General features: G+C 42.1%; 1 protein-coding gene across 3 annotated transcripts in view; it reads left to right on the top strand.

The window, feature by feature from the left end:
* LOC113023039 (copine-9-like) overlaps positions 1-12,199 on the top strand; it is a 187,304-nt gene that overhangs the window by 125,736 nt on the left and 49,369 nt on the right. For all 3 annotated transcript variants that reach the window (XM_026169094.1, XM_026169093.1, XM_026169092.1), the window contains 5 exons: positions 6,732-6,807; positions 7,130-7,183; positions 7,363-7,424; positions 9,087-9,133; positions 11,332-11,513. In XM_026169094.1, coding sequence (XP_026024879.1) covers positions 6,732-6,807; positions 7,130-7,183; positions 7,363-7,424; positions 9,087-9,133; positions 11,332-11,513 — 421 coding nt within the window. The remainder of the gene's footprint in view (positions 1-6,731; positions 6,808-7,129; positions 7,184-7,362; positions 7,425-9,086; positions 9,134-11,331; positions 11,514-12,199) is intronic.

The raw sequence follows: 12,199 nt of genomic DNA, 5'->3' as shown, positions 1-12,199 counted from the left end.
TTCAGGCTGTCTGACCTCATGTTGCTGTTCCACAAATTTTACTCTGAAAATACATTTTCAGTCTTTTCTCTATGTTCTATCTTCTGTCTCTCTTTTCACTTTTTGTGAGAAAAAAGGAAACCTGAAGGAAATGTTTGTCTTGCAGAATTCATCAGGCTGTAATTCTGATGCATTTTTACTCAGTTTCCCTTTTAGGCTTTGACACAGTATTCTGTTTTGTCAAAATAGAAACATAACAATGACAAATGTATACGCATAATACATTTTTGGATAAAATATCTCTATCGACCAATGACGTGTCATTGTGACAGGGACAAAGAAAGGGAATCCTTTGAGGCTAGACACTTTTTCAAAATTAAAACAGACACTGACTAACGAGCTACACATCACAAAAGTTAGAGCCATTAGAGGATCTGAGTGCTCTGTTGGGGCTATACACGTCGAGAAAGTCTGTTAGGTAACTGGGCGCCATTTTTAAAAGTATACAAAAGGATTTTAAATACGATACGGTATTTAACAGGGAGCCAGTGTAGATTGGCTAGAACAGGGGTGATGTGATCATGCCTTCTGGTGCCAGTTAAGAGGCGTGTTGTGGCATTTTGAACTAATTGCAAACGCTGGAGGAGAGAGAATTGGAGGCCCATGCACAGAGAATTGCAACAGTCTAGTCTCGAAGTAATAAAGGCATGGATAAGCTGTCCAAGGTCTTTATGTGGAATATAGGGCCTTGCCTTGGAGATTTAGCGTAGCTGGTAAAAACTCGTTTTCACAACTGAGGACACTTGTTTGTCTAATTTGAATCTTTGTGATCTAAAGCACAGGACAGCAAGGTTTAAAAGGTAAATATAGCCTAGTTAAATTAAATATCTACAGTTAATTTAATTCAGAGCAGCACAGTGGTGCGGTAGTTAGGGCTGTTGCCTCACAGCAAGAAGGTCCTGAGTTTGACTCATCTGGCCAGGTCTTTCTGTGTGGAATTTGCATGTTCTGCCTGTGTTTGTGGGAGTTCTCTCCACTTCCTCCCACAGTCCAAAGACATGCAGTTAGTGGGATTAGATTGACTGGTGATTCTAAATTGCCCATAGGTATGAATGGCTGTCTTTCTCAATGTGTTAGCCCTGTGTCAGATTAGTGACCTGTCCAGGGTGTACCCCGCCTCTCGCCTTTTGGTATCTGGGATAGTTTAATGTGTGAGAAATACCACATCATAGAAGCTGAAAAGGATACACTTCTCCTTAAATTAGTGCAACTTAATTGCAACTATTTTGTATAAGTTTGTAATACAAGACAACAAAAGGAAGATCCATGCAATCCTTCACATTGGTTAAAGGGAACCCCGGCTATTAAGACATCTTTGCGCTAAAATATGTACTGTGCTTTCAATAACACATATGTGGTACTAAAATACGCCAAATGTTTTCCTTAAGCACCATCCATCCATCCATTCGCTTCCGCTTGTCCTTTTTCAGGGTTGCGGGGGGCGCTGGAGCCTATCCCAGCTGTCATGGGGCGAGAGGCAAGGTACACCCTGGACAGGTTGCCAGTCTGTCGCAGGGCCAACACACAGGGACAGACAACCGTTCGTGTTCACATTCACTCCCGCTTTCACGCCTATTTAGTTCTCAATGCACTCTGGGTAGTGACGTCATACGGTTGCACCGCATCCAGTTCACAGTTAGCAGTGCACTGGAAATGGCTTCTGTTCAGCCTTTCCAGTTTGAACCAGAGCAAACCGAGAGAGAGAATGAAAATAGTCAACCAGCACTTAGTTTAGATGAAGATGAAAACAATCCGTCACATGAGGACGAGAGAGTCAGGTAAAACTACTGGTGTCTATGCGGCTACTGTAAAGCACCAAAACTTTTTGAAGCCGTATGTCTTAATCCAGATGTTCTTTGGGCAGCCCTTGTTAGCCTCCATGACCGGTATCCGGTCTTTAAGTGATAACGTGATGAATCCTGCGTCTGGGTCCAAAGTATTCTGCACTTAATAAGACTGATGTGTTTTAACATGTTTTGCTTTTGTATCTTGTTATTTAATATCAACAAGCCCCTAAAAACAGTCAGTGATCACTATCGGCTTCTCATGGTTTTTATTACCGCTAATTATTTTAAAACACAGTTTTTAAACCCTTAAAATGTAACTACAGCCCAGCCCATGCAGCAGCAGTATATTAATGACTAACTAATCTCGGTGGTTCTCCTGACTGACGTTTGGTCCGTTTACAGAATCCTGCCATGCGATTGCATTTGCCCCTAACCATCGGGAGCCCTCACATTAACTTTTATCGAGTGGAAAAAAAGTCCTCCATTCATTAGTGGACCTTTGTTGTTGCCACTAGCTCTGTGCCAATTTTGGGCGCCGATTTTCTTTGTGCCCACGGACTGGTGGTCGATGTCGCTAACAGACGCTTATTCGATGCTCTGTCCTTTTCTTTAATACACTGTTTCACTCGAGCCATCGAGCCCCTGAATTGAGCTAATTTTGTGACTTCAGGGAATGTTTTTCAGTGTTTGCTCTTGGAGTTTCCTTCACTGACTGTTCCTAATTTCATGAACATGGCTACGAAGCACGGGGTTGAACATTATACCCCGACGGTCGGTCCCCCGGTGTTCGCACGCGTGCGCCTCCTCAACCCCGCAAAACCCTCCGTCGTTCGGGAAGAGTTTGCCGCTATGGAGCATCTCGAGCCTGTAAGGGCTGGCTAAGTGACGCTCATGTCAGGAGGGGCTAGTGCCTCCCTATATAATAGGCTGACATAGCGTCAGATGTCATTCAAAAACCTCTTCTCACTTCTCACAGAAGCCTGTAAGACAACTGTGCTATTGGGTGGTAAAGCTAAACTGTCCACAGATTCGAGTGAACAACTCGGTCACCGGGCGCTTTGTTCCCAGCATTTCAGTTGTCCACTAGCATACAAGCAGTAGCAATACTGTTCTGTAGCTAGTGCTGGTGTCAAGTAGCAATACTTTCACCCTGGGAAGTAGCAATATTTTCCCAAAGCGATGTAGCAACACTTTGCTAATAAAGGTACCACTAGCTTCACCATGAGGTAGCAATACCCTTCGGCACTAGCGGTTTTACACATTAGGTAGCAATACCTGCAGAAAAGTAGCACTACTTTTCACCCCATGCTAGCTGAGAAATAGCAATATTCTCCACACTCAGTGTTGGTCTCGCTAATGTGCACAACCCTCTAGCTAACCATGGCTACGACTGACAACGAAGTTGCGAAACTTTGTCCTTGCGGCAAGAGGATTTCTGCCTGGGATACACACCCGTGTGTGCAGCATGCCTAGGCTTATCTCAGGCTCAGGCTGCCTTGACACCTGCACACGACTGTATCCACTGCGCGGCTTTCCCACGCAAACTCCGCACAGGCTAGCTTGCCAGGCTAACCTGTCGGGTGGCGACTCTTTGCTGTGTGAGGCTGCTGCAGCGCAAGGAGAAATTGAGATGCCTGATGATTTGGCAACAACGCCAGGCCGAGCTGGGCAGAGGCAGACCCTCAGCCCATCGCGGCCGCTCTCCCGTCGCTGGAGAATGTGAGTTTTTCCCCCATGTTGGAGTCGCCCGGGGAGGAGATGCTAATGATGACGGAGATGAGTCGGCTGACTCAGAACTCCTCCTGTCTGACGAGGAGGAGGAGGGTTCCACCTAGAATCAGCTGGGCTGCAAAGCCCTCGGCTACCGGCGAGGTTGAAAAACCGACACCGCCGTCTCCCCTGGATCTCGACATGCAGGACATGCGCAGCTGCTAGGCTCAACATCCCATGGCCCGCCATACAAACAGAGGTTGTAAAATCTCGTTTTGATGGTAAGAAATTGCCAAAGGCGAAAAAGATGGGGAAGCATGTGTTGGCTTACCAACCTGATGACTAAGGAAAAAGTGTTTTACTCGCTGCACGATCAGAAAGCGCCGCTCGGGGTGGATGCTCTGGCTCACGAGTGGCCAAGAACCCTCCTCTATGCTTTTCCCCCAGTGGCCCTCATTTCTCCAACTCTGGCCAAATTGAGAGAGAGAGGTCACTATATGATCCTGATAGCCCCGCACTGGCCAGGGAAGCAGTGGCTGGCAGAGATTTTTCAGCTGCTGTGCGGCCCACCTTGGCTGTTATCACTACGCAGAGACCTCCTGTCTCAGGCACGGGTGGAAATATTCCACCCCCACCTGGAGATGCTAGCTCTAAGGGCTTGGCCTGTGAGTGATTTAACCTGAACACAGTGGGGCTCCCTCATAGTTTTATCGACACTATTCAGTGTTCTAGAGCATAGGTGTCAAACTCTGGCCCGCGGGCCAAATTTGGTCCACAGCCTAATTACATTTGGCCCGCGAAGCCATACCAAATTACTATTAGAGCTGGCCTACTGGTATTATACAGCTAATATATATATTGTTTAGTATTAAGCTTTGCTTGTTCCATATTCAGTTTTTCAGCAAAACGTGTTTGAGTCCATAAGAAAAGATTCATTCTTGTATCTAGAGGAAGATTTTTTTTTTTCAATAAATATTAATGTTAGCCCACGACTTTGTTCCAGTTTAGAATTTTGGCCCACTGTGTATTTGAGTTTGACACCCCTGCTCTAGAGCATCGTCTACTAGGACACTATATGAGCACAAGTGGCGTGTGTTTGAAAGCTGGTGCTTAGAATCACAGGCCATCCCTTTTCAATGCTCTGTGGCTGTGATTCTGTCATTTCTTCAGGCCCTGATTGATAAGGGTAAAGCCTTCTCCACCATCAAGGTGTATTTGGCAGCAATTTCAGCCTGCCATATTGGTTTTGAGGGGAAGACTGTTGGCCAGCATCCCTTAATATGCCGTTTCATGAAGGGTGCACGGCGTAAATTGCCTACATCTAGGCCACTGGCTCCATCGTGGGACCTTCCCACAGTATTGGCTGCGCTCTCCTGTTGCCCATTTGAACCCCTGGAACAGGTTGAGTTAAAATTTCTGTCCTTGATGACAGCTCTATTAATTGCTTTAGCTTCAGCTAAGCATGTAGGAGAGATCCACGCTCTCTCAGTGCATCAGTCATGCATTCAGTTGTCCTCGGATAATACGAGGGTCAGTATGCGGCTAAACCTCGCCTTTATCCCAAAGGTTGTCGGCACATGTTCCCCTACAGATGTTCTGGCCTTTCTCCTCAGAGGAGCAACAGCGGCTGCATACCTTGTGTCCAGTCCGTGCACTGCGCATTTATATCGACAGAACCCAGAGTGTCGGACAAAGTGAAAAGCTATTCGTGTCCTGGGCTAATCCACATAAGGGAAAGCCTGTGTCTAAACAGCGCCTCTTCCATTGGATAGTAGGAGCAATTGCCCCGGTCTATACTAGCAGGGGTCTTCAGCCTCCTCACACATTTGCTAGGTTTTACAGGTTAGATGTAACAGCACCTAACCTAGCGCATTCAGTCCTCAGTGCAGGTTCTTCCCAGGTGGGAGCTTCTCCCCTGTGAAGTGCTGTTGGGAACAGTTGTCTTCTTAACAGGCATGTCTGGCAATCCAGCAGTCAGTATTCCTCCCATAGTGAGACACGAAACGAATGCTATGAAAGAGAACTTAAGGTTATGTATATAACCCCAGTTCTCTGAGTAGCATGAGTGAGTGTCTCACCAGACCGCTCTCCTTGCTATGGAAGCGAGGAAGAGGAAGAGGTGGGCTTGTTTTGAATGACATCTGACGCTATGTCAGCCTATTATATAGGGAGGCACTAGCCCCTCCTGATATGGGTGTCACTTAGCCAGCTTGTAAGGGCTGGCGTAATGGTATCTGAGCTTCTGATGAGGTCACGCAGGAGGCCTTCCCATAGTGAGACACTCACTCAGGCATGTTTCGGCTTTTCCACGTCCCACGTCGGTTAAAGCGCTGCAGGAGTTCTTGAGGGGTCTACAACCGCTTTCTCCCCAGAGCTGCGCACCTGCTGTGTTAATCAAGAGCTCTCATGTCGTCTGTGTTTACCTCTACAATATTATATTTAGATGTATTTAGATGGAAGCTAGCGAGCTAACTCCCTGCTAACTTCTAACTCAGTTAAATGTCATAAATTCCGTTTTCATGGATGCCTGGATGTTAAACTTAATTGATACACCTGGCAGAGCTGCCACACTGATCATTTTATTACAGATGAACAAATTTAGACAGTTTTTCAACTCTCAGTAATGCTGCAGTGATCATTTGACTTTTGCAGCGGAGTTTGCTAAGAATGCTAATAACATCAGACTCAAAGACCGGATAGTGCTGGTCTACCAAGTCGTAACCAGGTCACTAATAGACAACTTAATTGACACCATTGCTACACTATGAAAAACAAAACAGGTTAGCTGAACGAAAGCACTTATCTGCTAACAACCAATACACGTCATTGTCCCAGAATGCATTGCGTGCGAAAAAACATGGCCGCTCCCACGGCTCCAAAATAATTTTAAACAACAAAGATTTAATGAATAACAACAAAAAAATTGTAGTTATTCTTAAGTATGTTTTTATGTGGTGGAGATAATTTGTAACATATTTAGAGTAACTTGTCATAATAGTCGGGGTTCCCTTTAAGTGGACTCTTTCTATTTATATTTGTATTTCATAGCTTAAAAAGAGAGAAAATCATTCGGACACCATGTTGTTGAACAAAAGGACTATAATTTTTTGTCAAAAAGAATAGAAAGTCATGTTACAGATACAACAATAACTGTTTTCTTTTTATTCGTTATCTTTATCTCATTCTCCCTTCCAGTCATGACTTTATTGGAGAATTCACCACAAGCTACAGAGAACTATCCCGAGGCCAAAGCCAGTTCAATGTCTATGAGGTAAAAAAAAATGAAAAGAAAAAAAAAGACAGAGTGCAACAAGAAGTACATTTCACTTCTCCAAAGCTCCATAAGTTCATTTTCTCCAAAAACTATTTTTTGTTGATTGTGTCGATGGTATTAACAACACAGCTAGTTCCTTCAGTGTTATATATTATTCATGAAGTAATATTCCTTGTGTTATGAATTCCAGCCTTTATTTGAGGACAGTATTAAATCGCCACCTGTTCATATTAGCTTAGAAATATGAGGAAAGACTATATAATGTGTTCTGACTTGTTTGTTGAAAAGCTTGTTTCATGTTTCCTCTCTTATGGTCAAGGTGTTGAATCCTAAAAAGAAAGGCAAAAAGAAGAAATACATCAACTCAGGGACGGTAAGACTCGTCAGTGTGTCATGTCAACAGCTGTCACATGTTTCATGGGGATGACTCATAGCAGGAGTGATTTATCAGTCCAGTAAATGTATAATGTTTGCTGTTAGCCTGTCTGTAACCTCCCTTGGTTCTCTTGATATTTTTTCTCATTTCCCTTTCACTTTCTCCCAATCTTCAAGGTGACCCTGCTGTCTTTCAAAGTGGAGTCAGAGTATACATTTGTCGACTTCATCAGAGGAGGGTAAGAACTCAGTCAGTCATGTTTCATTAGGGTAGAGTCGAACATACACAAATGATATTACTGGAAGGTAGTACAAAGGGTGCAATGTGTTATAAACTTTGACTAAAATGTTTACACTTTTCTTACATTCTGGTTTTCCAGTGAAAAAAATCAGCCCTCATTTGATTCTTGAGTCACAGTTTAGTGACTCTTCACAGCTTCTGTCTTTTATCCCCACTGCTCTATTTGTCGAACCTGACATTTAGTTTGCCACTGCACACAATGTTGTTCAGATAAATGATAACCAAGATAGCAGATTTCACTAGGAAATGTCTGCTTCTGATTGATGAGAACTTGAGTTGTCACTGAAGATGGCCTTGACTGATGTTATACTTTTTACTTACATCAATTATTCTAAACAAAAAAGACACATTGAGTATCACGACAAGCTGGGCAGTCATGGCGTAATATGAACATTCGTCTTGTTCCAACATGACTGTATACAAAGCAAGATCCATAAAGACATGGATGAAGAACTGGGCCTGGAAGAGCTCTGCGCCTTTGGGATGAATCAGAGCAAAGTGGATTCAGGCCGTCTTGTCTGACCTCACAAATATGCTTCTGGAGAAATGGCCAAAAATTCCCATAAACCTCATGGAAAGCCTTCCCAGGAGACTTTTACTCAAGTTATACTCATATGTGTGTGAAGCCAGATGAGTGAATACTTTCAGCAATGTAGTGTATTTCTCATACTTTTACTTTATAAAACTAGGGGTAGAAAATGTTTTGGAACAAAAGAACATCAGTAATAATGCTGTGGTTATAAAACCATAACATGTAAATAACTAACCCCCAACATGCCAGAAAAATCCAATATAACTCATTAAACTGAAATGGCAATAAAGCAGAGGGCATGACACAAGAAAGTCAGCTATGCTATGCTCTCTGCACAACTTAAACACAGCAGTCGTAACTAAATCTAAAGCAAAAGCTTAAGAAAATACACAGTAATTCAAAGAAAGTGCTTCACCCCTGTACTTCTAGTTGGTTTACTGACAACCACAGATTGCATCAGGCAGATCAGACAAGTGTAGCGGATGATGTCATATTGCATCAGCTCTAACTTTGACCAATATGAGCATGTTTTGAGTTGCATCAGCTGCATCAGGGTCACACTCTGAACGTTTGATTTGTTAACTACGTAACCTAATTAGCTGAAGTAACTAGCGTTTCACTCATAAATACTGTGTGATATTAATACAATAAATGTGTTACAGCAGTCAAGCAAATAGGCTGGAAGAAAAAACATTCCAAGGTAGTGCACTTTATTTGAACACTGATGTTTCTTAAACCATCAGTGAGGCATTTGCTGCTGCCTCACTGCTTTTGTTTTAGAGTTTTATATTGCTGAATTTGTTTTCTCATCATTCTGGACAGCTCATTTTTTTTAAATTGTTTTTGTTGTGAAATGTAAGCTACAGAAAGCTGAAGAATTCACTGGGCAAAAACAATACTACATACGTTAATAATTTGTAGATTTCAAATACTTTAGATGTCTTACAATTTCTAACCGGTGACCAGTACGTTTCTCGATCTGGCATGAAGAGCTGTAGATGTTCTTCCAATCTCAAAACGAAGTCCTGACCACTGTGACTGATATCAATGTGCTCAATCTCCCACCAGGACACAACTCAACTTCACTGTAGCCATAGACTTCACAGCATCCAATGGTAAGACAGTGTTTCATCTTAATGCATGCAGGAAATGTCCACACATCTGTTCAGTGAGATTTTTTTGCCCACAAAATAAATTGTTGGCGCTTTTTTACTTTAGTTAGACTCTTTTTGCCTTCTTTTGAAAAAATCAATTTCAGTGGCATTGACAAATAACTGCCACACAATTATTTGTCTGTCTTGGTGGTGGTCTATATGGAGACACTATTCGTGCTATTATGTTCCCAAATGTCTATCATGCTATCATCAACCATCACACATATGCACAATATGTACTTCTGTGTAAAGTATGGAAACTGGAATATGTCCTAAAAATATCACAATGGACCAGCTGAAGAATATAGTGCACAAGCTGATTGTCCATTAAAAATGACCTTCACATTGAGAGTTGCTTTTTGATTAGCCACTTAAGAGCATTTTTAAAAAGCCTGAACACCAAGTCCCTGTTATTCTACAGAGGTGCCTGCAAAGAAACACAATGACAGTCACCTATCAGCCAGACAGGAAAAAACAAACTCCTAATTGCAAAGTCTTTAAGTTGAAAAATTCTCAAAGAAAGAAGCTCTGTTAACGAAATAATGAGAGATTAGCAATATTACACCTAATCTGGTTGTTCAAATACTTCATCAGTCCATCAGGCTAATGGGACTTACTAAACTGAGGCAGCCAGATTATTGTTGTATTGTAATTAGTGTTTACAAGACATGATTGATAGTGCTGATTGACAGCACAATTTGTCAGTTTTGGGCCAGGAGTTACCTCTGTGTTTGTAGGAATTTTATTTTTTTGCCCATGGCAGCGTGCTCGGTGCTCGCTCAGATTTCAAGTTTAATTTTCTGCTGTAGAAAGAAGTTTTCTTCCCACGCAGAGTGAACAGCAGACGCTGATGTTTTTGTCACTTATTACAGAATCAAACTCAAAGTAATGTCAGTATTTCCAAGCTTTAAACGCTGCACGTTCGTACTCTCTCCCGCTCTCCATAACATCCATCGTTGATCTACACACGTCTGTTGCTGCCACGGACGTCGCACGCTCGTACGTCATTGTCATGAGACACTCTCACCAACAAAATCATGGTTTAGTAACGCAGTAAGGCAGCGTGCTTATGGGAAAGTAACAGTAATCTAATTACTTTTTTGCAATAGTAATACTTGTTCTCGTTACTTGTAATCAAGTAATCAGATTACAGTAACGCGTAAACACATTACTGCCTATCTCTGCTCAGCACATTGCAAAGCATGGAGTAAAGGATGCTGCCACAGCATATGTTTCCTGCAGTTACAGATCACTGGCAGTATCTGGCAGTCTGATGCACTTGGCTGGGTTTGACAGGTGCCTGGAGAACGATACTTGCTCTTGCTCTGCATTGTACCAAGTGTAATCAATAATTACATATTCCCCTTTACATAATTCTATTATATAATCACCCCACATAATTATGGTGTGGGGTTGTTTTTCAGGAATAGATCTCACAGGCTTAGACAGAAGCTTAATGCTTCAGGGGATGGCCCCTTCCTCTTCCAACGTGGCTGTGCATCAGTGCACAAAGCAAGGTCCATAAAGTCATTAATGAGCAGGGTTGGTGCGGAAGAAAAACGTTGTTAACAAAAAGTTGTTATAGCTGCAAAAGGTGGGGTATTTTATAACGTTGTGACTACTGACAGGTAAGGTGAATAATACCGATTATCTTTTAGTCATGGCACCTGTTAGTGATTGGGATATATTAGGGAGCAAGTAAACATTTTGCTCTTAAATGTAGATGTGTTTATCAAAGAGGGTTTAGCGGCTAAAACAGGACAACACTGCTTAAAACCTTTCATGCTAGGTTGTGAGCCCACAAATTGAAAAGACCGCATTCAGACTTAAAGAACTGACAACATGTCAGACAGCAAAGAAACTACACAGATACGAATAAGGATGCTCTTTGAAATGTATTTTCTTTCCACGGCTCCATAATATCAATTCTACAAAACCACGTTTCTCAAAATTTAGTTGGTCTTTTTTTTGGAAAGCAAAAAACAAAAACAAAAACCAACTAATTCCAGTAGTTACACAACATAGTGGTTTCCTTCATCATGTCTGCATGTGTGTTTTTTGCAAGTCTAATAAATGTGTAATTGCTTTTCTTCATTCTCTGATAAGAACATTCTCACGCTAATTTTGCTGCATGCTGGTGGGGATTTCTCTCTTTCTAGGTAACCCGTCCCAGCCGACATCGTTGCACTATATGAGTCCATACCAAATGAATGCATATGCCATGGCCCTGAAGGCTGTGGGAGAAATTATCCAGGACTATGACAGTGACAAACTCTTCCCTGCGTATGGCTTTGGAGCTAAACTTCCCCCAGACGGCAAGATCTCCCACGCCTTTCCACTGGTGAGAGTCATGATTGAAACTGAGGGAGAGACTTTTTTAACTGTTCGTACTTGAAAATATTGACTTCATGGGCTATTTTTGTTAATGGTGGTGCAATTGTGAAAAGCGACCGCCTCTGTGCAGTAGTTAATCAATTTACTCTTGGTCAGTCAAATGAATGGTGTCATTAATGGTGAGCTGATGTAGCAGAAATCACAGTTAGGTCCATACATTTTTGGATTATTTGTACTTTTTTTTCTCAATTTTTTAACATTTCTTTTAGTCCTGCCACTGTACCCCACCACAGACAATAATAAAAATAAATCCAACAATCAAGATGTGATTGAAGTCCAAACTTTCAGATTAGGCATTCATTTAGGAATCACAGCTATTCCATCTGGTTCAGATTCACTGCCCATTTTCAAATACTCAAACATAACTGAGCAACTCATAAATAGCTTTAAAAAAGCCTGTTCTCTCTTTATTCCACAAAAAAATTAGTAGATAAAAGATCTGGTTCCAAGTGCTGGACTTGGATTTAGTAGCTTTTCAATCAACCTCTCAATATGAGGTCCAAAGTTTTCTATTAGTCTGAAAATCAGAATAAATGGACAAGTCAACAATCTGGTACATTCTTAAAAAGAAGGAATGGAGGAAGGGCGCACTAGTGACTGCAGTTTGAGTTACAAAGAAGACTATTACAGAAG

The sequence above is a fragment of the Astatotilapia calliptera genome, chromosome 5, assembly GCF_900246225.1.
Source record: "Astatotilapia calliptera chromosome 5, fAstCal1.2, whole genome shotgun sequence".
NCBI classification, from domain to species: domain Eukaryota; kingdom Metazoa; phylum Chordata; class Actinopteri; order Cichliformes; family Cichlidae; genus Astatotilapia; species Astatotilapia calliptera.
Note: the sequence above shows the minus strand (reverse complement) of the source record. Positions and strands in the feature narration are given on the sequence as shown.